The sequence below is a fragment of the Sorghum bicolor genome, chromosome 4 (assembly GCF_000003195.3).
Source record: "Sorghum bicolor cultivar BTx623 chromosome 4, Sorghum_bicolor_NCBIv3, whole genome shotgun sequence".
In the NCBI taxonomy this organism is placed as follows: Eukaryota; Viridiplantae; Streptophyta; class Magnoliopsida; order Poales; family Poaceae; genus Sorghum; species Sorghum bicolor.
The window spans coordinates 58803697-58829385 of NC_012873.2; the positions used below are offsets into that span (position 1 = coordinate 58803697).

At 51.2% G+C, this 25689-nt stretch overlaps 1 protein-coding gene across 3 annotated transcripts in view; it reads right to left on the reverse strand.

The window, feature by feature from the left end:
* LOC8068588 (tyrosine--tRNA ligase 1, cytoplasmic) overlaps window positions 750-25689 on the reverse strand; it is a 30107-nt gene continuing 5167 nt past the window's right edge. Inside the window, exons 6-12 of one of the 3 annotated variants that reach the window (XR_002452145.1) lie at window positions 8805-8910; window positions 8618-8700; window positions 6586-6731; window positions 3556-3661; window positions 3113-3308; window positions 1998-2057; window positions 750-1144 (exon numbers count right to left, since the gene is read on the reverse strand). Coding sequence is in view for 2 of the 3 variants with exons in the window: in XM_021458945.1 (XP_021314620.1) it covers window positions 1115-1144; window positions 1998-2057; window positions 3556-3661; window positions 6586-6731; window positions 8618-8700; window positions 8805-8910 (531 nt within the window). In the remaining variant the exon portion in view is untranslated. The remainder of the gene's footprint in view (window positions 1145-1997; window positions 2058-3112; window positions 3309-3555; window positions 3662-6585; window positions 6732-8617; window positions 8701-8804; window positions 8911-25689) is intronic. The other 2 variants (XM_021458945.1, XM_002454251.2) reach the window with 2 other exon arrangements.

Consider the following 25689-nt stretch of genomic DNA (forward strand, 5'->3'; position numbering starts at 1 on the left):
GGCAAAGATACTTCTGTTTTAGCAATGCACCCATTTATTTAATTTGACTGTATTTTTTTTGCAGGTTCATAGCTATTTTAGATGTGTTGAGCACTTGGCTTTTATCATTTCAGCAAGGCTCATCTGTATCTATATATCATGTCGTTACCTCTATTTTGCTTAGAAACTGCCTACTTTGTTGTATGGCATATGTATGATTCTATGCGAATGTTAAGACACCATCTCTTATGTATTGTGTTGAATCTATGCCTATGTATATATTTGGGTACCACTTTCACCTAATGTCCTCATCTCTAGACCATGAACCAAACATATATTTTGTATCTATGATAGACTTGCGCGTGATGACGTGCGCTTTAAACTAATATATCGTAGAAAGAAAAAGAAAAGCATCGGCTTTATCCTCTAGACGCGCTCGGAATTGGTAATTGGCTCCATCTTACCAACCTTCTAAAAAACTCTTCCTAGCAGCTACATCTTTCAGTCTTTTTGCTTGCCCACCAAAGCTAATTAATCGAGTCTCAAATAAATCATTTTGCCTCTCATGCCATATTTGACATCGAATTCGCACATCTTTTGAAATATAACCCCACCTACGTGAATTCCTTTGATATTTGGGATTTTGAAGGATTTCTCCCACTTAGTAATTCTCTTTTTACTGTTTATTAGGACACACGAAAAGACGTTACTGATGTCAGAAATTTTGTTTCTCTTGTTTGGTTGGCACCTCAAAAGTGAAAGAATCAAACTGGAAAGAAAGCACGTGGCCCAAAACAATAATTTTAGTTCATTAACAATTCCCAGCCTCAACAAGAAATTAATTCTTCCTCGATGAGGAGCTGCTTGACCCGCCAAGCAACTGATAGTGAAACAAGCCTTCCAAAAATAAACCGGTATAGACATTACCAGAAGTAGATTGGACCAAACCAAATCTGTGCAATGTTGTGGTTGCTAGCAAATATTAAGAATTAGCATTCTAATTCCAGCTTGTATATCCCACTTATATTTCTGAAACAGAAAATTTCACCACCTGGGTTGCATGCATGATAGTTGTCTTCAAACTTATCTATGCATGACAGTTGTCTTCAAGCCTGTCTATGCATGACAGTTGCCTTCAAGCTTGTCTTCTCCCCCGCTTGTATTTCTGAAACAAGACGAGGAAGGAGGGTGGTTAACAACAGATCCACTAAAAGTTTGAATGCGAAGCATAAACAAGCTCAACACAAGTATGTGCATCTATGTGCATATTGTGCGGTAAACCAAGGGCCATCCTGGTAAAATATCACCTCACCTTATTTTCAATGCAATTCAATATCTCCAAAGTCTGAATTCGAAGAGGTTAAAAATAGCTAGTTGCATGTTATATCATAATAATGCCAGAAGAATATGAGCCACATTCATCCCATCCAAACATAAGGCCAAATATAACCCATACTGTCATACGAAATCATATGCTACCAATCTACCCATGTTCAACAATGGGATCTGGACACGTGTGTTTGGTTGCTTGCATTAGCCTTAGCTTGTGCAGATCCACAGTACCTGGTATAATCATCTCGTAGAGGTGGAGATGAGAAAATTTCATTTTCACATGCCCTATCGGCTTGTGCAGATCCGCATTACCTTATACGATCAAACATGGCAAGCTTCTAGTGGCAACCAAATGAGTAAAGGCTTGTACATGCAACTAGCTAATAACGGCAACTAAATAGACCCTTTTTTTATCTGTTGACGAGACCATCCCTAGTTACCTTTTGAATCATGGCCCATCATGTGTGAGGTAATGTCTCTTGACTAGTTGGTCGTAGAGAGACCAACTATATCGAACAAACTAGCTAGCTTAGTAAACCTAGTTAGTTATGATTGTATCACCACACCACTGAGACATGATTGTGCAATGTAAAGTTGTACACGAGACAATCCTTTCCTCCTGATAGGAGTTCAACTAACGAAGATGTACATGATTTTTGCATGAGGCTTATGGGGAAAAAAAATACCTTGAGGGAGGAAAACAGTGCCATGGCTCTACTGTTATCCCTGAAGTGGTCATGGACAGGCTTCAAAAAGATGCAATGGTCAGAATAAATTACCACAGCAGGATATCAGAGAAGCTTCAAATAATAATAATAAAATGAAACAATTCTAAAATCTACTTTGTAAGAATAACACCTCATTTATGAGCTATTTGGAAAGGTTGTTTTGGATCCAAATCCCTAGGGATTTGAGTTTTTTAAAGCAATCCTGTTCCCAAACAAGTCCTAGTTCTCCATCCCGAAAAGAATGCAACTCTAGTTTGTCCTATGTGAAACATTAAAGGGCAAACCCACTGCTGGAGGCTCCCACATGAGTGGGGTCTGGGAAGGGAAAAACTGAGGCAAGCCCTCTGCAGAGAGGCTGCTTCGAACCCACGAACTGGTGACTCAGTGAGACAGCTCTCACCACTGCACCAGGCCTGCCCTTCATGTGAAACTATATTAAGTTTGATCAAATTTATACTACGGAGTATATGACACCAGATAGGTACACTACAGAAAATCCGTTCTATAACGAAACTAATGATACTTATTTGGTATCATAATTCATAAATGTTCGTACTTTTTTGTACAAATTTGGTCAAATTTAAGATGGTTAGACTCAGGACAAAATTAGAATTGCATTCCTTTCGGGACAGAGGTAGTGCATTTGGAAAATTTGGTTGTCCACTAGAAATAACTGTAATGTGTTTGATGAACTGTAAAGAGAACTGCTATCAGTACTGTTAGTAACTGTCCAGACATGCAAAGTTTTGCCCATTTAGTCCCAATGAACTAATACAACATGCACTTCTGTACAAACATCCATTTAGGGCACTGCTATGTGAACAATTATGTCATATAAACAGAGGAAACTACCATGCATAGATTTATTTTGAAACATACACTGATACCCCTTTTATGCACAATAGCCCACATATCTGGACCAAATATTGTGAGATATGGTATGAGAGGGCATGGTATGAAGAATACTGTGAATCATGTACAAAAGCAGTGGGATGAATTAACCATGACATGGGGACAAGACTGATGAACTGACTGCGAATTGTTTTAAGCCTCACAAGAGTACAAGGTCTAACCTTTTAAGACCTTTGGATTCCTGCGCTATATATTCCGAAGGCTCAAGTCCTTAATTGCTCCTACCTAAATGAGTCTCAGCTTGTGTTGATTTGTTAGTTCATATGACCTCACAGGTTTGCTTATAGGCCTCTCAAGCTCTCACAGATTCCTAAATGTCAGTAGTTGTTGCATCCAGGCAGAATAGAGGTTCTTGTCCTAGAAGGAAAACTTAGTATCACATATCCCTCAAATACTAATTTGAATAGGATTTGAGTCACCTTTTTTTTACATGACAAGAATGCTGGAGTGGATGCATACTCATAGAACATAACACCAGGAACATACTCATTTGATTGTCCAGTGTGTATCACTGTTTGGTCAATTCAAAATTTTATAGTTTCCACTGTTTACCTATATAGAAATGTAAACAAACATGGAATCTGACCCCTTAAGAAACAGTTACCTGTAATATCTTGTTTAATGCCATTTCAAAAGCTAGCTTAACATTAGCAGAATCAACCACACCACTTTCATAACCAAGGATAAGCTCTTCCATACTTGCAAATGTCCTGTTAAAAGAAAACAAAGAGTGAAATACAACAACCATTATATTATTAGATTTGCTGCATAGTAAACTTCATTGCCATAATAATTCTTCGATAGTATTAAGTTAATTTAGGTGTGCTGGCTATGGATATTGTGCCTAGCTGCTGCCAGATAGAGTTGGGAACTATGAAATCCATGGACAGAATCAGCACTACTAGACTAGGAAAGGGAAAAAATCAGGGAAGAGATCAGCAGAGCAGCAAGCTCATCGTTATTTCATTTACATATGACCCTATTCCAGAGATCCATAATCTCACATGTTGCACACTGCTGCACAGCTTCGACATTACACCCTGTCATGACTCGCGAGAAATAGGTAGTCCCCAAGGTATTCAGAAATAATTTTGCACTCTATCTAATTGCAAGCTGCAAAAAGTTTACAACAATAGCAGCAAAAGCATTTGCACCCTACCATCTCAAAAATCTTCATAATTGCTCATGGCTATCTGTAACTAAAAATAATAGCACAGTTGGCTTGTAATTGATCACAGCCTCACAGGAGTACAGGACACCCACGAGGTCATTCCATAGCAGTCTGCATTACTGTCACTCACCTTGCAGCCTTTGCAACATAGGCAATCAATAAAAACAGAAATCTGTCCACTGCCCAGAGAACCACCAAAACAAAGATTTTGATGTTTCAGAGGTCCACACTAAATAGGGCTTGTATGGTTGTGGTTACCAAACATTGCCAGTCCAAACATTAGGCATGCCACAGTTCAAGTAGAGCGCCTGGATTACTACCACAAATAAAGCTTGCCACACTTTAATTGACCAGCCACATTGTTCTCACAGCTACATACTGTACCATTGGTTTGGACACAAACATGGCACTTCCAAATGCCAGGGAAAAGACAGTTCTCGTTAATCGAGTTAAGGCAAAATGAAGCCACCTTCACAGCAAGGACTGCAACCTTTGTTTAAATAGAACAACAATCCCATCCCTCTGTTCTTCTGCCTTGATTCAGTATCTTGACCTTTGGGATATTCTGAATGGTGTGGAGCTAAATGAGGAAATTCCTGATAAGCACATCTTGAGGCTATTTGCTTCGGGAAAATATACAGCAAAGAGCACCTATCATACGCTTTTTCAGGGTGCAATCTTCTTTGAACCTTATGAGAGAATCTGGAAATTCCCAAATGCAAATTTTCCATGTGGCTGGTCGCTCAAAATAGATGCTGGACAGCGGACAGATTGGCAAAGAGGGGGCTCCTTCATCCAGGACAGTGCCTTCTATGTGATCAAGAGGAGGACATTCAAGATCTTCTTGTGGGCTGTGTATTCTCAAGAGACTTTTGGTTCTCCCTCCTGTCGCGCTTTGGTTTTGCAGCACTTGCTCCTGAGCCTTCTGACCAATCCTTTGATAATTGGTGGAGCAAAGATGAAAGTGCTGCTAGTGGAGATTTGCTCCTGAGCCTTCTGACCAATCCTTTGATACTTGGTGGAGAAAAGATGAAAGTGCTGCTAGTGGAGATTTTAGGTTGGGTCTGAATTCCCTAGTCATTCTGGGAGCCTGGAGCATATGGTGGCATAGAAATGATTGTGTTTTCAATGGGGCAACCCCAAATGTTTACTTGGCTCTGGCTAGGGAAGAGGCTCATTGGTGGAGCCTGGCAGGAGCCAAGGGAGTTTCCCTGCTCACTGCTGGAGGATCAGTCTAATGGACTGCTGTAGGGTCGTCTTTTTCTCTTTCTTAACCGGTGATCCAGTGTCTTCATAGTGGTGTGTGTGTGTGGGGGGGGGGGGGGGGGTCTATGTATGACTCTTTTTCTTCTATTAATACAATGATACACAGCTCCCCTGCGTGTTCGAGAAAAAAAAAGTTCCAGCACTGAGCCCACTTCATCATTGACACTATTTCCATTGTAAAGCACTGAGCCCTCACATTTCCAGGATGGCATCTCTTCAAAGCCTTGCAACCGTCACTGAATCATCAATCTACAGCAACTCTCCTTTGCCATCACTACACTGAGTGTCCTGGTCATGTGCTGCGATGTCCAGGTACTGCATCAAAATAGTCAACAAGTGCAGGACTAACAATGTTGTCATTAGCCACGAATAGTGTGATGCTTGGCCATACACACCAGGTCGGCTAATGCACACAAGCAAGAAACTACAGGGCCACCTTTGGCTACACATTGCACTTCCCTTGTAGAACAATAGTTTGTCAACGTGATCAGTGGCAAACCTGCCATGAGATATTCATGAAACAGAAACGCTTGGAACTTTCCATGTTCTCCTGGTGGCAATTTACCAACCACCAGATAACATCAATTGCCCCTCTTGGGTGATGTCATTTTGCATGTAAAAGGATCAGTAGCTGGACAGGTTAGATAATGTATCTCACTGCTCCACCTTGGCCATTCCTCATCTTCCTGCCTTCTCAAAATTTACACATCTCTCTGTTTGGGCTTGGCATCAAAGTCCCTCATTCCATGGCATGGGTGCGTAAATTCTCAACCTTGTGTAGAGAGGTATTGCTATTTTTGCTTTATAATATGCCATGGAAGAGTTATCGGAATCAGTAGCTACAACACTGATAGGAACAGAACTAGTAGGCTGGGATAGGAAGAAAATGGGAGGAAGAAAGAAGGAAAATCAGTTTCGTTTCATCCGTAGCCAATTCAGTGAAGGCGTTGGCATTTTAAATCCCAGCACCATTCCACTTATACATGGATCCATTACAGAGCCCCAGCTTTCAAAAAAAAATAAAGAGCTCCATGACCCACATCAGACCTTGCTGCTGCACAAAGCTATAACAATTGAACGCAACATGTCTTGTAGTAGACTGGATCATATTACTTTCTATGGGTGAATTACATGATTTTTCACATTCATGAGGCACAACACCAACATTTGGTGAATCCTAGAGTGAAAGTGATTTACCTGTTACCATCTTTCCCTTCAGTATGAACCACCTCCAACTTTCCAAACCAAGGGAAGATTACATGTTTGATATAGTCCAAACATGGGTTGCCTAATGTCAGGTTCGGAGGGCAGAAAACTCTCTTCATTTTATAACTTAAAGCAGTCTGCAACAAACATGCATTTTAAAAGAGACCATTAGATTAAATTAAAACAAACAGTACTTTTTTGAAGAAACAGGAGGGGCAGTAAATTTGATAATCCAATATACAATGTCGAACATTCCACATTTATATGTAGGGATACACCCAAAATATTTACAGTGAAGGGGCAAGTACAGAAAATCCAAAAGATCCTACTCATCCATATAGGAGACCCAACCTCTGAAACTTCCAACCAAAGAAATGAAATAACATTAAACACTGTAAACAGTTAAAGCTGACAAACCCTTGGGAATTAATGATATTTATTACAATTTGAACTTATTTTAAAGAAGCAATAAGGCTAACAAACCCTTGTTGTTAGCAATAGGCGCCCTAATGGGCTGTATGGGCCGGTGCGGTTAAGCACCGTAGGGATTAAGATAGATTGATAAGGCAAGGATCACCGTTGATTGGGTGTTTCTATAAACCCTTAGGGATCCTTGCCTATATATGTACCCCTGTACCCCCTTGATCAATTATCTAATCCCGAGGCTAATTGCTCTCACTTGTAACACAGATTACTTCCCGATTAAAATAGGACTTCATCAAGGTTCAGCCTTGAGTCCATATCTCTTTGCCTTGGTAATGGATGAGGTGACAAGGAGCATTCAAGAGGTATCCCTTGGTGTATGCTTTTTGCAGACAATGTTGTGTTAATTGATGGAAGTCAGGCAGGAGTAAATAGGAAACTGGAGTTATGGCGGCAGACCCTTGAGTTCAAAGGTTTTAGAGTAAGCGAGAACTAAAACAGAATACATGAGATGCGACTTTGGCAATGCATGAGGAAGGAGAGGTGAGTTTGGATGGTCAAGTGGTGCCTAAGAAAGATGCCTTCTGTTATCTAGGATCGATGCTTCAGAAGGATGGAGATATTGATGTAGACGTTAGCCATAGAATCAAAGCAAGGTGAATGAAGTGGCGTCAAGCATCTGTCATTCTCTCTGACAAGAGGGTACCACAAAAGCTCAAAGGCAAGTTTTGTAGAACGGCGATCAGACCTGCTATGTTGTATGGAGCTGAATGTTGGCCTACAAAAAGAAGGCATGTCCAACAACTGAGTGTTGCAGAAATGCATATGTTGTGCTGGATTTGTGGTCACACAAGGATGGACCAAGTTTGGAACGATGATATACGTGATCATCTAGGGGTAGCACCAATTGAAGAAAAGCTTGTCCAACATCGGTTCAGGTGGTTTGGCCATGTACAATGCTCCAGATCATGAATGCCCAGCCCTCCGTATTCTAAAGGTCTCTGAACCTTCTCCCATGCTATTAGGCAATTACCTCCATTAGCTTTATCCTGTCCTTTCTACAGAAACCCCCGGCCTTTCATGTCGATAGCCCTGATTACTCATGTAGGAAGGTCAACCACAATCAGCATTCAGGAAGGTCTCTGCAAACTGCTTTCTTGACTAGGTAACGACTAATTCACCCCCACCCTCCCCCCCTATCGATGACTAATCATGGTTAGTCACCTGATTGGTGGTCTTACAATTAGTCTTGGATTATACGATCTGATTAACATTGGTTGCATCATTATTTTCAGGGAAAAAATTATCTTCAATTCACTATTGGTCCAATATGCAAACTATAGCTAGGAACAAACTCATGGACAGCCTTAGGTAGTATCAAATGCTTCTGTTAGCTTGTTATTACTGGGAGGTAGGCAAGTTTACTATGTAGATGACAATAATCGGTAAGTTGTTTGCATAAGTGCTTATGCCCTCAAAAGATAAAACACAGAGACAGTTCCTTTTAGATTTAGTTTTGCAATGCAAAAGGTTGATGGATATATACATATTGCTAGAAGGTAATTTAAAAGACTAGCTAATAGAGATGGGAACTACACACCACGTCATCTTCCATGAATATGGTATGTCCTGGATCTGCAATGTCCTGGAACTCAGGGTCTTCTAGTAAACTAGGGAGAATGTCTGTACTTCGAGTTAAGGGTGAATTTTGAGAACGATTGTGATGCACGCATAATACAAAAAGTAATAATAAATTGAATGAAAAGACAAAATTCGAATCAAGATACTGTGCAACAGAATAATTGGTTTGTTTTTCCTTTTTAAGTTCTCAGAGTAACTTCTAGCTATCATACAAGCATTTCGCTGATCAATACTGAAGAGCCACATGTCCGCCTGCAAACATAAAAAGAAAACGGTTGTGAATATTTTTCAGGGTCAATATTATATGCACAGACTACTCATAACACACCAGTCATTTTGTATCATGTGAAACAGTTCCTCCTTTTCTGTTCATTAAAAATACTCTGGAGTACAATCACAAAATTATTCCTAAAAAACTGTACAAAAAGAAGTCTAGTACTCTAGTTCACAAATAAACATGTGGTCTAAACTTGAGCTAGAAGGCTATTACTTGAGGAAAAAATATGGGTATTAATTTCACTGGAGACCAAATTGATGATAGTTATTGTCAATGTTGTAGAAATATGAAAAAGCTAACTCAAAGCAAATGTCTTGCGGCTAACAGAAAAATTAACACACTGCATATTTTTCTAGTTCTAGCAAGTACATATTTGTGTTCCTTTAATAACAGGACTGGTTCCTCCAAGAACAGAACATGTCTCTTCCAACATTTTACCTTATTTATTAAGACACCATGGGAATTTAACAACAGTAGCTTCAATACCATTTATGGTGGAATAAGCATGTAGTCAAATATAAGCATATATACCACTTAAAATTGAAATGTCTGTTTCCATAGCTACAATGCCCTATTAACCCCCTATATCCTAATCACCTCACTAGCACCACATTGTCAACAAAGAGCATTATTCACCCAGAGATATCCTGTCGTATGTCCTTTGTAAACTCATACATCACCAAAGCAAATAAGGGGCTGTTTGGTTCCCAGCCACAATTTGCCATGACTAGGCAAGTGTGGCAAGCCACAAAAGTTGTGGCTAGAAATTTCAGAGCATTCCTAAAGGAATCTTGCCACACTTTACTCTATGATATGTGGAGCCCAAAAGAATTCTAAGTTTAATTGCCAACCAAACACTTGGCAACTCGGTCAAACTTGCCTAAGGTGAGCAAAGACCCCCTAACTAAGGGCTCAAAATTATTCCTTGATGCAGCCATGTTTTGATTGAAGGAAATACCCATATTCATTTTTACTGCACAAGAACTGGCCAAAAACTGAATAGAGAAACAGAACAGCTGCTGGTTCGGCTTATGGCCATTTCTCATTTCCCAAACCAAGGTTCAGCTAGGCGCTAGGCGTAATCGGGGCGCTGACCCATTGCCTAGCGCCTAGTCGGGAGTACTCGGTCCATACCTGAGTCCTACTCCTGCCTGTTCCTAGTGCATGCTACTGAACAAAGAGCAAAGAGCAAAGAGGGGAGATGAGCAGGGGAGGAGCTGGGAGGGAAGGGAGCTCACCTTGGGGACTTGGGGTGGCCGGCGGGGAGGTGTTCCAGTCGAGGACGAGCAGGGCAGCGGCGGCATGTAGGGGAAGAGCAGGGGACGAACTTGGAGGAGCAGGGGAGGAGCAGGACCGGCGGGAGGAGGAGCAGGACCAGCGGGGGGCGCCTCGGGGATGAGCAGGGGAAGAGATTGGAGGAGCAGGGAGGTCGCCGCGCTCCCTTCTATTCTCCCGCGCCTCCGTTTCGTGGCCGCGCGGGAAATTCTCCCGCTCTCCGATTTGGCGCGCTAAATTGGCCGCGCTCGCGCTCGCGCCCGCCTCCGCGCTGCCCAGCGCCGACTCCGCGCCGCCTAGCGCCGCCCAGCGCCTGGGAGCGCGACTATGGCCATAGTTGAGGCGACGGGCTTCGCCTAGCGCCTAATCGCCGCCTAGTCGACGCCTAGCCGAACCTTGTCCCAAACACAGGATAACAACAATGATCAACCTTTGACACCTCTGCTGCTAAAATAGACAGTGGTAATAGAGAAACATCTGAATTGCACTCATAGAGCTTCCTCTCCACAACACAAGATATCGCACGGTGTAGAATATCAAGAATGGCATATGGTCCTTTTGCTTCAGATATTTGAGCATTTGAACCTTTCTATGAATCTACTGATTTATCTAAATCTTGGTATTGATAGTTAAGCCTAGTGCTATGTATCTTACTATTTCATGCCATTTACTTTTCAGGCTTCTAAGTCTTGGATTAGGAATATGCTCAGCATCCACTTTAGTGGTTAGAATATGCTGGAGCAGGTATGACCACTGGCTCTATAAGTAGCAGTGGTGTGAGGACCTTCTTCTATCCCAAGTTTGCACTTTCAGATTCAATCCAAGTGGCCTAGTGCCAAGCTGCCCTCTGGCAGCCCCCAAAAATCTGATCTACTTGTGTTTACCTAGCCAACAATTGGTATCAGAGCCCTAGGTTCTTGAGAGAGCAGCCATGTCCACCTCCAGCGAGTGAGCGCGTTGTGCTGCTGCTGCCGGCGGTGACAACCTCGGCGCGGTGGGAGACGAGGTCGACGACCGTGCTGAGCGCCCTGCTGCCGCAAAGGCAGCAGCTGCGCAGCAGCCGAGATGGCCAGGCAGGCCCACAGGCGGCTGATGCAGTCAAAGCCACAGCAGCCACCGCCGCAGCGCTGCGCGCGGAGATGGAGGGACCCCCAGCGTCCTAGGTGTTGGCAAGAACTGGATTGCAAACATAGGATTGAACTGCCAGAGGGCAGCTTGGCCAAGAGAGGCCGCTTGGATTGTATTGAATTGCAAATCCAGAACTACACGGATTCAAGGGTGAGGGGGGCTGCTGCATATATAGCCTAGAGGGCAGATAACACCCCAACATACCCTGACAGCTTCTAACAAACTACAGATGCTGTCCACCAACGACTTGGTTGCCAAGGCACCATATTCAACTTGGCTGCCAAGGAACCTATTAGGTAATTAACAATTACAGCAAAGTAAATTACAGCAAGTAAAGATAACTAGGCTAACCCTGTCAATTCTCCCCCTTAGCCTTGTGTGCCTTGGGGATGATCTGCCTCAAGCCAATTCTTCCCCTCATCTCCTGGAATTTAGCCTTGCCCAGAGACTTGGTTAGAATGTCAGCGAGCTGATCAGTAGTAGACACATGCTCAGCTTTGATGGTTCCATCTTCCAGGCAGCTTCTAAGGAAATGATACTTGATCCTGATGTGCTTGCTCTTCTCATGGAAGACTGGATTCTTGGCCAGAGCAAGTGCTGATTTGCTATCCATCTTCAGTTCCACCACCTCGACACCTCTGCCAAGGAGCTCAGCCAGCAGCCGTGACAGCCACAATGCTTGAGTAGCAGCAGTGGAAGCAGCAATGTATTCAGCTTCGCAGCTTGAGAGAGCCACCACCTTCTGCTTGATGGAATGCCAACTGACCAGGCAACTGCCGAGGAAGAAGAGTGATCCACTCGTACTCTTGCTCGTATCAACGTCGCCGGCAAGATCACTGTCGGTGTAGCCGATGAAGCGAGTGCCGCCTGAAGCCTTGGTGTAGTGGAGGCCGAAATCAAGTGTACCAGCGAGATAGCGCAGGATTCGCTTGACTGCCCCTTGATGCTCAACGGTTGGCCGCTCCATGAACCGACTCACATAGCCGACGGCGTAAGCCAGATCAGGGCGAGTGTGCACCAGGTAGCGCAGGCTTCCAATGAGGCGCCGGTAGTGAGTGGGGTCGACCGGAGCAGCTGTGCTATTCTTGCTCAGTCGAAGGCGCTCCTCCATCGGAGTGTTGGCAGGATTGCAGCCATCCATGCCCCCCAACTCAAGAATCCTCTTGGCATAGTGAGTTTGCCTCAGAGTGATCCCGGTGGCATCCTGGTGCACCTCGACGCCGAGGTAGAAGCTGAGTGCGCCGAGGTCGCTCATGTCGAAGGTCTTCTTCATCTGAGCCTTGAACGCCTCTACTTCACCTTCTTCGGCGCCGGTGATGATCAAGTCGTCGACGTAGACGCCGACAAGCAGGACAGTGCGCCCACTGCCCCGCCTGTACATCGCCGCTTCGTGGGCGCTCTGCTGGAAGCCCATGGCCTTCAAGGTGCCGTCCAGCTTTGCGTTCCACGCGCGCGGAGCTTGCCGCAGGCCGTAGAGAGCCTTGTGCAGCCTGTAGACCTTCCCTTCTTCTCCGGCGACGGTGTAGCCTGGCGGCTGCTTCACGTACACCTCCTCCTTGAGGTCGCCATTGAGGAAGGCGGACTTGACGTCCATGTGGTGGACACGCCACCCTTCTTGAGCCGCCAGCGCGAGGACCCGAACAGACTCCATGCGTGCCACTGGAGCAAACGCATCGTCGAAGTCGATCCCTTCTTGCTGGACGATGCCGCGCGCCACAAGCCTGGCCTTGTGCTTGATCACCGCGCCCAGCTCGTTCTTCTTGAGCTTGAACACCCACTTCAGAGAAATGGGACGATGACCGGCAGGGAGATTGACCAGCTCCCAGGTGGAGTTCTGTTCCACCGACGCAAGCTCCTGCTCCATTGCCGCTCGCCAGGCAGGGTCTTCCTTGGCCTTAGCGTAGCTGGCCGGTTCTCCGGCGTGCGTCAGGTGGAGCTCGGCGAAGAGGCGCGGGGGAGGCTCTGGTGTAGGCGCGTCGCCCAAGATGTTGCCCACCGTGCGGTATCGCAGTGGCTCATCGTCGTCGTGGAAGGCGTCGAGGCGGTCCTCATCCTCTTCAAGCGGAGTGGCGAACTCCACGCGGCCACCGTCCTCAGCTGGACCTGGTGAAGCCGCCGGTGTCGAAGACGAAGCAGAGCCCGACGATGGTGGCGCAGGGGAAGCAGGGCGTGGTGGCGCCGTTGGTGATGGCGACGGTGTCCGAGCAGAGGGCCCAATTGGAGTTGGCTCTCTCTGCTCGAACTCCCCCGGAGCTTGACTTGCCGGTGAGGAATCTTCAGGAGCCCCTCCTTGATCTCCCGGCGTCCAGAGCTCGACGGTGAACTCGCTCCCTGCCGCTGCTGAGCATCCTGCGCCCGGAGTGGACCAATCCCAGCCGCGACCTTCATCAAAGATCACGTCACGGCTTACCTTGACCCGCTGCGTGGCCGGATCAAGGATCCGGTAAGCTTTTGCCCCTTCTGCGTAGCCGATGAAGACGCCTGGCTTCCCGCGGTCGTCGAGCTTGCGCAGCTGGCCCAAGTCCTTGACGTAGGCGACGCAGCCGAAGACCTTGAGGTGGCTCACCGACGGCGCGCGCCCGTACCAGGCCTCGTACGGGGTCTTGCCCAGCAAGCTCTTGGTCGGCGATCGGTTGAGCAGATGTACCGCCGTCACGACCGCTTCTCCCCAATACTTGGCCGGCAACCTCCTCTGCTTCAGCAGCGCACGGGCGGTGGCAACCACAGTCTGATTGCGGCGCTCAACCACTCCGTTCTGCTGCGGCGAGTGAGGTGCGCTGAAGTGGCGTCGAACACCTTCGCCGGCGCAGTAGTCCGCGAACTCGGCGACGGTGAACTCCCCGCCGTTGTCGGTGCGCAGAACCTTCAGCGCGTGTCCGCTCTCCTTCTCTGCTTCCGCCTTGATCTTCTTCACTGCATCTGCTGCAGCATCCTTGGTGGAGAGAAGGGCGACCCACATGAATCGCGAAGAGTCATCAACCATCAGGAGGAAGTACCGGCGCCCGCCAGGAGTTGCTGGCGTCACCGGGCCGCACAGATCGGCGTGGACAAGCTCCAGCGGGTCCTCGGCGCGGTACTGGGCCTTCTGTGGGAACGGCCGCCGGCGCTGCTTGGTGACGAGGCACGTGTCGCAGACCTGCTCTGCATGCTTGATGAGAGGGAGCCCGCGCGCCATGGAGTGCTGGCCGAGCTGGTGCAGCGCCTCGAAGTTGAGGTGGCCGAACCGCTCGTGCCAAAGCCAGTCGGTGTCGTCCTTCCTTGCGGCGAGGCAGACCGGCTGCGCGGCGTCGAGGTGGAGGACGTAGAGGCGGCTGGGTCCGCGGTTCACCTTGACCAGAAGACGCCCGCGTGGATCCCAGATGCGCAGCACGCCATGGTTGATCTCCACCTTGGATCCTCCTTCATCCAGCTGGCCCAGGCTCATGATGGAGTTGCGCAGCGCCGGGATGAAGTAGACGCCCTGCAGCACGCGATGCTCACCATTCTTCGCCTAGAACACAATGGAGCCGACGCCTTGAATCTCCACCCTTGACGCGTCGCCAAACCGCACCGTCCCGCGCACCGATGTGTCGAGGTCGGAGAACAGCTCGCGACGTCCGGTCATGTGGTGGGTGGCGCCGCTGTCGAGGTACCAGCCGTTGAGCATATCTTCGCCGCCGTTGTTGAGGAACGCGCATGCTCTGGGCTCGCTGATGTCGACGTCGGCCTTGGAGCAGAAACCGCGGTCCGCGTCCAGCTCGATGAAGCCGTGGGCGAGGAAGAGGGCCGCGTCGCCGTCATCGGCCTGCGCGACGTGGGCTGCTCCGCCACGCTCGCGCCGAGGCTCGGGTCGCGCCGAGGCTCGGGGCAGTCCTTTGCCCAGTGACAGGGCGACGGCAGTTGAGGCAGAGGTCGTCGCGGTTGGCCTTGTGGTCGCCGCCGGCGCCTCCTGCCTTCGCACCTTGCCCGCCACCATCACGTTCTCCTCCCTTGGCGGTCTTGCCCTTCTGCTTCCTTCCGCCACGCGGCCGTCGACGTGCTTCGCCGTTGGAGGAGCCCGCGCCACCCGCGTCCTTCTTCTTCTTCTGGCGCGCCAGCCACTGCTCCTCTGTGAGCATAAGCTTGCCGCCGACGGACGCGGGCTCGTGCACAGGATCGTCGTCGAGGTCGTCCACCGTCTTCAACCTCCCGATGACTTCCTCGATGGTGAGGTCCTGGAAGTCGAGCAGGGTCTCGATGGCGATCTTGAGCTGCGCGTACTTCCTAGGCGTAGCACGAAGAAGCTTCTCCACCGCTCGCTCCTCGTCCATGTTCCTCTCGCCGTGGAGGATCATCTGCTGCTTCAGCGTGGCGAGGCGGAGAGCGAAGTCCTCGATGTGCTCCCCTGGGTGGAAGGAGAGGTTCTCCCACTCTTTGCGTAGTCGTTGTAGCATGGCGCGGCGGACGCGATCGACGCCGATGCGCGCTGCAGCGATGGAGTCCTAGGCGTCCTTGGCGGTGAGCTTGTCCGCGAGCGACACCTGCATCTCCTGCGGAACTCCCGCGATGATGGCCTCCAGCGCGCGCCGGTCGTCGTGGTACGGGAGATCGCCATACTCGACGGCGTCCCAGAGCTGGCGGGCCTGCATCTTGAGTCGCATGAGCGTGCTCCACTCATGGTAGTTCGACTTCGTCAGCATCGGCCATGGAGTCCCCGCGCCGCCGTCCTTGTACACCGTCTGGACCACCGGAGATCCGCGACGGCCTCCGCGTCCTCGACGGCGAGCGGGCGACGGAGATTGAGCCCGGCGATGCCGCTCAGGGCTCCGCGACGGGCTCCCGCGGCGCGGATCGGGGCTCCTCCGCCCGTACACGCGCGGCTCCCGGTCCACCTCCGCGCGGAGAGCCGCGGCCGTGGCGGCCGCCTCCTGAGCTGCTGCTGCTGCCTCTCGCGAAGCCTGTGCGCCCTGCGCGGCTGCGGCCTCTGCCGCTGCCAAGCGCCTGGCGCGATCACCCCCCGGGTTCACCACGGCGCCACTCTCTGCGTAGGCGCCCGCGGCGGCGGCGGCGGCGGCTGCAGCTTGGGCAATTCTGGCTCTCTGGCTTGAGGTAGACATGGCCCCTAGGATCTCTAAACCTCGCTCTTGATACCAATTGTTGGCAAGAACTGGATTGCAAACATAGGATTGAACTGCCAGAGGGCAGCTTGGCCAAGAGAGGCCGCTTGGATTGTATTGAATTGCAAATCCAGAACTACACGGATTCAAGGGTGAGGGGGGCTGCTGCATATATAGCCTAGAGGGCAGACAGCACCCCAACATACCCTGACAGCTTCTAACAAACTACAGATGCTGTCCACCAGCGACTTGGTTGCCAAGGCACCATATTCAACTTAGCTGCCAAGGAACCTATTAAGTAATTAACAATTACAGCAAAGTAAATTACAGCAAGTAAAGATAACTAGGCTAACACTAGGCTAACCCTGTCACTAGGTCTCCGGTCGTCCACGTGGTGTACCGAGAGTCTGGGGTGGGCTCGCCAAGGCCGATGCTCACCAAGACGAACTACCACGAGTGGAGCCTTCTGATGAAGGTAAAGATGCAAGCTCGGCAGCTCTGGGAGACCGTTGAGGTTAGAGGTGTCGACTTCCACGACGACTGGCAGGCACTTGAGGCATTGTGCGCCGTCGTGACTCCAGAGCTTGGAGCTTCCCTCGCCACGAAGGCATCGGTGACAATCACGTCCACCGTGTGACGCTACAACGACTCTGCCAGGACTAGGAAGCCCTTGTCTTTGACCCCGGTGAGCAAGTTGAGGACTTTGCTCTCCGTCTTTTCAACCTGATGCAATAGATAGAGCGCAACGGCGACACAGACCTCACGGAGGCACACACACGGTGGAGAAGCTCTTGCACTGTATGCTGAAGAAGTACTCTCAGATCGTGCTCGCGATAGAGACAGTCCTCGACTTTGAGGATCACTCCATTGAGAGGCTGAAGGCGGTGAAAGATCGAGAGCTAGGCAGAGGAGGGCTCCAAATTGTCGAAGGAGCGCCGTCGGCGTCCCCGTGGTGGCAAGAACAACAAGCCCAAGGGTGATCGTGGAGGCAGCGGTGGTCAAGCAGAGAAGGAAGATGTGGCTGGCAGAGAATGCAAGGCGAACTGCGACGACACTTGCCTCAACTGCAACCGGGCTGGCCACTGGGCCAAGGATTGCCCTTTCCATCAACGAGGGCGTGGTGGCGCGACGAACGTCTCGATGCAGAGTAGGAGCAAGAGCTGAAATCCGTTGAGAAGAATCGGACATGGGAGTTGGTTGATCTGCCCGATGGACACCACCCCATCGCCCTGAAATGGGTGTTCAAGCTCAAGAAGGACGAAAAGGGCGAGATGACCAAGCATAAGGTGCGGCTGGTGGTGTGCGGCTTCGTCCAACAGGGGGATTGACTATGAAGACGTGTTCACCCCGGTGGCGCACATAGAATCGGTCCAGGTATTGTTGAATAATTTGCTGCTGGACTTGCAAAGAAGTCTGCAACTGCAGACCAATCTTCAGTCAAGGCTGCAGCTTGGTGACTAGAAATGTGAAACTAAAGACCAGCTTTGAAAGGTTGAACAGCAGTCAAGCTGTAGTGGGAACACTTGACTAGGAGTAGTGAGGACACAGATTTTTGGTAGGCCATTGTGTCCTTAGCTAATAAGTATTGCAGGCTTATCCTGCAGCTAGGATAGTAGACTCTGACTGCAGTACAGCAGCCCACCTTCAGTAGCTTCAGTTCATACACAAACTGAACCTACCCCTTTGTGTATATAAGTGCAGCCCTAGTAATGTATTTTTCAGTTCAGTTGCCACAAACCAAAGAGCAGAGCTCTGGCCAGCGCTGGTGCTTGTGCTATGTGTATGTGTGCTTGAGCTCAACCCCTTCTTCTACCTCTAGCCATAGTGAGTGAGTGTGTGGGTGTGCTGGTAAGCTTACTGCTTACCTGTGCAGGAATCCCAGGGACTAACAAGTGGTATCAGAGTCGTATAGCTGTGTCGCCGGACTAACCGCCGGCGATGGCACCTGGCTCAGAGACGGCTGACAGCAGCAGTGCTGCTGGGGCTGCCTAGCCACGACAGGAGGTCGTTGTGCGCACCGTGCGGGAGGTCAGCGGCACAAGTTGGCCGATGCTGACTCGCACCAACTATGGCGAGTGGGCGGTGACCATGAAGGTCAAGCTCAGAGCCCGACGGCTGTGGAATGCCATTGACAAGGGCACCGACAATGAAGAAGACGACATGTCAGCGATGGAGGCTATCCTCGCTGCTGTGCCGACGGAGTACAGGGAGCCGTTAGGGGCGAAGAAGACTGCTAAGGAGGCGTGGGAGAAGGCAACGGCCCAGCTGCTGAAGCAGGAGTACGCCAACCTCAAGTTCAAGGATGGAGAGTCGGTGGAGGAGTTCTCCCTCCGCCTGTCGTCGCTCATCAGCAAGCTGGGGAGCTACAGCGTCACCATCAACGAAGAAGAGGCAGTCTCCAAGTACCTCCACTCCGTGCCACCGAAGTACATCCAAATTGCTCTCTCCGTAGAGACAATGTTGGACTTGTCCACCCTCACTATTGAGGATGTGACCGGCCGTCTGCGGGCGGTGGACGAGCGCATGGAGTAGGCCACAGCAACGACGGACAGCGGCAAGCTACTGCTGACAGAGGAGGAGTGGGCTGCCCGGTTGAAGGAGAAGAAGTCCGGGGATGCCTCCTCCAGCCGCGGTGGCGATGGCAAGCGCCGTGGCAAGGCTTCTTCGGAGAAGAAGAAGAAGATCGACCCCAACGCTTGCAGGCGCTGCGGGAAGACAGGCCATTGGGCAAAGGAGTGCCCAAATCGCAAGCAGGAGAAGAAGACCGAAGCTCATTTGGCGCAGGCTGATGATGATGATGAGGCCACTCTCATGATGGCGACGTTCTGTGCACTGCACAACGTTGAGGCCAAGGAGAAGGGAGAGGTGATGGTGGTACAGGAGCACGGGAAGGCTCTGAAGGTCGTCAACCTCGACGAGCCGCGTGCCCAAGTCCACCTCGGACGTGTGGGCAGCGAGCAGGAGCAGCAGTGGTACCTGGACTCCGGCGCCAGCAACCACATGACGGGTTCCAAGGAGGCCTTCTCCGAGCTCGACGGGAACGTGACCGGCACGGTGAAGTTTGGTGACGGCTCAAGGGTGGCGATCCAAGGGCGTGGCACCATCATCTTCAGGTGCCAGAACGGCGAGCACCGCGCACTGACGGATGTGTATTACATCCCGCAGCTGTGTTCAAGCATCATCAGCATTGGCCAGCTAGATGAGCGCGGCAGCGAGGTGCTGATCAAGGACGGCGTCCTCAAGATCAGGGACCGGGAGCAGCGACTTCTTGCCAAGGTGAAGAGGTCCTGAAACCAGCTGTACCTTCTCGACTTGAAGGTGGAGCAGCCCATCTACCTGGCGGCACAGTGCATGGAGGAGCCATGGCTGTGGCACGCCCGCTATGGCCATCTCAGCTTCGACGCCCTCGGCAAGCTGGAGAAGATGGTCCGGGGGCTGCCTCACATTGAGCACGCAAGCGAGCTGTGTGACAGCTGCCTAGCCGGGAAGCAAAGGAGGCTGTCGTTCCCGAAGATGGCGAAGTATCGCGCGGCTGGGGCCCTGGAGCTGGTCCACGGTGACCTCTGTGGGCCAATCACGCCGGTGACACATGGAGGCCGCAAGTATTTCATCTTGCTGGTAGATGACTGCAGCCGGTTCATGTGGCTGCAGCTTTTGACCAGCAAGAGCGAAGCGGCGGAAGCAATCAAGAAGTTCAAGGCACGCGCGGAGGCGGAGAGCAGCAAGAAGTTGCGCGTGCTGCGGACTGATCGTGGAGGCGAATTCACTTCTATGGAGTTCGCTGCGTACTGTGCGGAGGAAGGTGTGGTGCGCCACCACACCGCACCATACACACCACAACACAATGGCGTGGTGGAGAGGCGCAACCAGACCGTGGTCGGCATGGCGAGGTCGATGATGAAGGCCAAGAAGATGTCGGCGGAGTTCTGGGGCGAGGCGGTGACCACAACGGTGTTCATCCTCAATCGTGCGCCCACCAAGGCCTTGAAAGGCAAGACGCCGTTCGAAGCTTGGCATGGACGCAAGCCTAATGTCTCCTTCCTCAGGACATTTGGTTGCATTGGCCATGTCAAGAACACAAAGCCCCACCTCGGCAAGCTGGAAGACAGAAGCACCCCCATGGTGCTGTTGGGCTACGAGGAGGGCAGCAAGGCCTATCGGCTCTATGATCCCAAGAGAGGCAAGGTGGTGATCTCTAGGGATGTGGTGTTCGATGAGATGGCTGCTTGGGATTGGGTGCAGCAAGGCGCCGGGGAAGCTGGTGGCGTCAGCAGCACCTTCACCATCGAGCACTTGGTGATGCAAGGAGGCGGCGCTGGAGCGCAGGCTGCTGCTGCTACTGTTGGAGAGCAGGCTGCTGCAGATGTTGGAGAGCAGGCTGCAGCTGCTACAGAGCAGGCTGCTACTGCTGCAGATGTTGGAGAGCAGGCTGCAGCTGCTACAGAACAGACTGCTGCTGGAGAGCAGTCTCCACCAGCAGCAGCGCATTTACCTCCACCACAGTCCCCTGCGACAGCAGGACAGGGGACACCACCACTGGAATTCGCTTCTCCACCCACCAACATCGATGAGTACGTGGATGCTTTCCACGACGGCGAGGAGGTCCGGTTCAGACGCGTGGACAACATTGTCGGCGAAGGACGAGCTCCTGGGTTGGCTAGTCGGCTTCTAGATGACCCAGAGCTACTCCTTGTTAGCGCAGAGGAGCCGCCAACGTTCACAGTGGCTGAACGGGACGCCAGTTGGCGTCGGGCAATGTTGGAGGAGATGAGGGCGATCGAGGACAATGGGACATGGGAGCTGGTGGATCCACCAGCGGGCTGCAGGCCAATTGGGCTAAAGTGGGTCTACAAGGTGAAGCGGGATGAGTGCGGTGCCATTGTCAAGTACAAGGCTCGGCTTGTTGCCCGCGGTTTTGTGCAGCGTGAGGGCATCGACTTCGAGGAAGTCTTTGCTCTGGTGGCGCGCATGGAGTCCATTCGCTTGCTGTTGGCTATGGCAGCAGCGAAAGGATTGGCGTGTCCACCACCTCGACGTCAAGTCTGCGTTCCTCAACGGCGAGCTTGCGGAGACGGTCTTCGTCAAGCAAGCTCCAGGCTTCGCCTCAAGGGTGCTGAGCACAAGGTGCTCAAGCTGCGCAAGGCGCTCTACGGGCTGCGGCAGGCCCCTCGAGCGTGGAACGCCAAGCTCGATGCTACCTTAGGCGAGCTTGGGTTCGCTCGCTGCGCCACAGAGCACGCGCTCTAGACGCGGCGACGGGGGAAGGAGGAGCTCGTCGTCGGCGTGTATGTGGACGATTTGATCGTCACTGGAGCGCGAGCGGAGGACATTGATCGTTTCAAGCGCGAGATGGCAGCTCGATTCAAGATGAGCGATCTCGGCATGCTCTCCTACTACCTCGGCATTGAGGTGAGGCAGGGGAAGGAGCACATCTCCCTGGGCCAGCGTGCCTATGCGAAGAAGCTGCTGGAGCGCGGCGGCATGGCAGAGTGCAAGCCGTGCGCGACTCCAATGGAGGAGCGGTTGAAGCTAAGCAAGCACAGCACCGCTGCGAAGGTCGACGCGACGCGCTACCGGAGCATCGTCGGTGGGCTGCGCTACCTCACTCATACCCGGACGGACGTTGCGTTCGCGGTTGGGTACGTCAGCCGTTTCATGGAGGACCCGCGAGAAGATCATTGGATGGCGGTCAAGAGGCTGCTGCGCTACGTCAAAGGGTCGCTTGATCAAGCGATCATCTTCCCCAAGCGTGGCGGCAAAGGTGGGCTAAGGCTCACGATCTTCAGCGAGACACCCCCCAAGACCGAAGGTGAGCCGGAGCTTACTGTTTTCAGCGATGCAGACATGGCAGGCGACATTGATGGTCGACGGAGCACCTATGGTGTGCTCGTCTTCCTTGGAGCAGCGCCCATTGCTTGGCAGTCGCTGAAGCAAAAAATCGTGGCGCTATCGACATGTGAGGCGGAGTATGTCGCAGCAGCCACGGCGGCATGCCAGGCTGTCTGGCTGCGCCGGCTGTTGGGCGAGCTGACTGGCAAGGAAGCTCACCCGCCAGCCCTGATGGTGGACAATCAGCCCGCCATCGCCCTTGCAAAAAACCCAGTCCTCCACGACCGCAGCAAGCACATCGACACTCGTTTTCACTTCATCCGTGATTGTGTCGATGGAGGACAGATTGTTCTGGAGTTTGTCGAAACCGGACGACAGCTCGCAGACATCCTCACCAAGCCACTCGGCCGTCTTCGGTTTATGGAGCTGAGGACCAAGATTGGAATGGTGAAAATCAAGCAAGAGCAGCAAGATTAGGGGAGGAATTGTTGAATAATTTGCTGCTGGACTTGCAAAGAAGTCTGCAACTGTAGACCAATCTTCAGTCAAGGCTGCAGCTTGGTGACTAGAAATGTGAAACTAAAGACCAGCTTTGAAAGGTTGAACAGCAGTCAAGCTGTAGTGGGAACACTTGACTAGGAGTAGTGAGGACACAGATTTTTGGTAGGCCATTGTGTCCTTAGCTAATAAGTATTGCAGGCTTATCCTGCAACTAGGATAGTAGACTTTGACTGCAGTACAGCAGCCCACCTTCAGTAGCTTCAGTTCATACACAAACTGAACCTACCCCTTTGTGTATATAAGTGCAGCCCTAGTAATGTATTTTTCAGTTCAGTTGCCACAAACCAAAGAGCAGAGCTCTGGCCAGCGTTGGTGCTTGTGCTATGTGTGTGTGTGCTTGAGCTCAACCCCTTCTTCTACCTCTAGCCATAGTGAGTGAGTGTGTGGGTGTCCTGGTAAGCTTACTGCTTACCTGTGCAGGAATCCCAGGGACTAACAGGTATTCCTCGCGTTGGCTATTCAAGAGGGATGGCGACTCCACCACAAGGACGTTAAGCCCACTTTCCTCAACGGCGACCTCAAGGAAGAGGTGTAGGTGCGCCAGCCACCAGGCTTCACCATCGTCGAAGAGAGCAAGGTGTGCCGCCTCCACAAGGCACTCTACAGCCTGCGACAAGCTCTGCGCTGCTAGAACGCGAAGCTAGATGCCACGCTCAAGGAGATAGGCTTCCAACAGAGCGCGCACGAGGCGGCGGTGTACCGACGGGGCAACGAGCATACTATCCTGCTCGTCGGTGTCTACGTCGACGACCTCGATCATCACCAGCGCTGAAGGAAAAGTGGAGAAGTTCAAGGCATAGATGAAGATGTTCGACATGAGCGACTCGGCATCGAGGTGCACCAGGATGCCAGCAGCATCACCCTCCGTCAAACCAACTACGCCAAGCACGTCCTCGAGCTCGGCGGCATGGCTGGTTGTAACCCAACGCACACCACGATGGAGGAGAAGCTCGGGCTCAACCGTCACAGCACCGCGGAGGTCAACTCCACGCACTACCGGCTGCTCATCGGTAGCCTCTGTGCACACCCAGCCAGACTTGGCATTCACGGCTGGGTTTGTGAGCTAGTTCATGGAGCAGCCCACGGTCACATACTCTAGTGCGTGGTGGGCACCCTTAACTATGGTCTGCACTACGCAAGGGCCCTGGCCCGCGCCACGCTTCGTCGGCTACTATGACAGCGACCTCGCCGACGACAATGACACAAGCAGGGGCACGAGCAGAACCATGTTCTTCCTCGGCAACTACTTTGTCAACTGGCAATCTCTCAAGCAAAAGTTGGTGGCCCTGTCAAGCTGCGACGCTGAGTACATTGCAACCACCACGCAACAGCACAAGCTCTGTGGCTGTAAAGGTTGCTGGGAGAATTCCTTAGCAGAAAGGTCGATGTGGTGGAGCTGAAGGTGGACAACAAGTCTGCTCTAGCTCTAGCCAAGAGTCCAGTCTTCCATGACAGGAGCAAGCACATTCAAATCAAGTACCATTTCATGAGGGATTGCATGGAAAAAAGGAAGCATCAAGGCCAACCAGATCGCCACTACTAATCAGCTGGCAGACATCCTCACCAAGTCGCTAGGCAAGACCAAGTTCCAAGAGATGAAGCAGAGGATTTGGAGGAATATGCTCAGCATGCACTTTCTACCCTATTAATTCACCAAGTTTTTCTTTCCTAGATCCACTTAGAAAACGTCCCCCGCTGAGAAGCCCTTCCTTCATCCACCCCAAAAGTATACACAGAAAAATAACATCTTCAAAATGAAGCGTCCAGATTTAATTTGAACCTTCTCTCTCCTTACTCACTCAAATCCAACGATCACGATTTTGTGTATCGTCCTCCTCGTCACTCCGGTCTCGCACGCCGCGCCCAGATCCCTAAGCCCATGCCTTGCGGCCACGGTTCGATTCCTTGCCTGTCTTTCTTTTTTCCGTCTCTTTTCGCTCAAACGACCGCGCCTAATTCGAAGCGTTTCCTAGCCACCGCCAGCCTAATTCGACCGTCGGTGGTGCGGGCCGCCGTCGGGCAAGGCGAGGCCGTAGCTGAGGCGTGGCAGGTTGAGGACACGGCAAAGCCGATGAGGGGCGCCTCTGCTAGCCGATGCCACGCGGCCGGCCAACTACTTGCCCTCATCCGCGCACGTCGATTATCGCCATGGTTGCATGGGCGGCAGCAGATGTGGCCTTGCAGGCTGTGGTCCCTTGCATTCGTCGCGTTCGATGGAGACGCTTCGAGCTCCTCGCAGTAGTACGGGGCGGACGCGAGAGTTCCAAGGTGTCCTCGACCCACCGGCCACCGCACGACGGTGGCATGTCATCGGCACCCGCGGCGGCTGCCGCAGCCCCGACACCCATGACCGCGTGCGCGACGAGATCGGACGCGGCCTGGCCCCTCCAGGTAGCATCACCTGGATCCAGTGTGCAGCCGAGCGACTACGACGGCAAAGGTGTTCGGGAGTGCAAAGGACGATAAAGGTAGCAGCACCTGATGCGCACATCGCTTCGTCTGACCTCCGACCTCCGAGCTCCAAGCTGCTCGCGGGGCGAACGCAGCCGGGGACCTGGACCACGTGGGAGTGATCGAGCTGGGACCTGGGACGTGGTCCGCCTGGGATTTGTCAGCACGTGGATCCGGATCATCATCAAGAACAACAGGGGAGTGTTAATTGTGCAATTTACAGTACATGGAAATCAGGACGCGATAGTGTTAATCATGTGCAATTTAGTTTACCATCGCTCACTCGTAACCTGGGGTGATGCAGCTCCTTCTGCTTGAAGCCTTGAAGAAGAGGAAAATACTAGGGCCTGGGATTGCCATATATAATGGTGGTAATTCTGATTCGACTCCTATCCACATACGTGAAACATGCTGTTCTTGCTGATAAACATATCT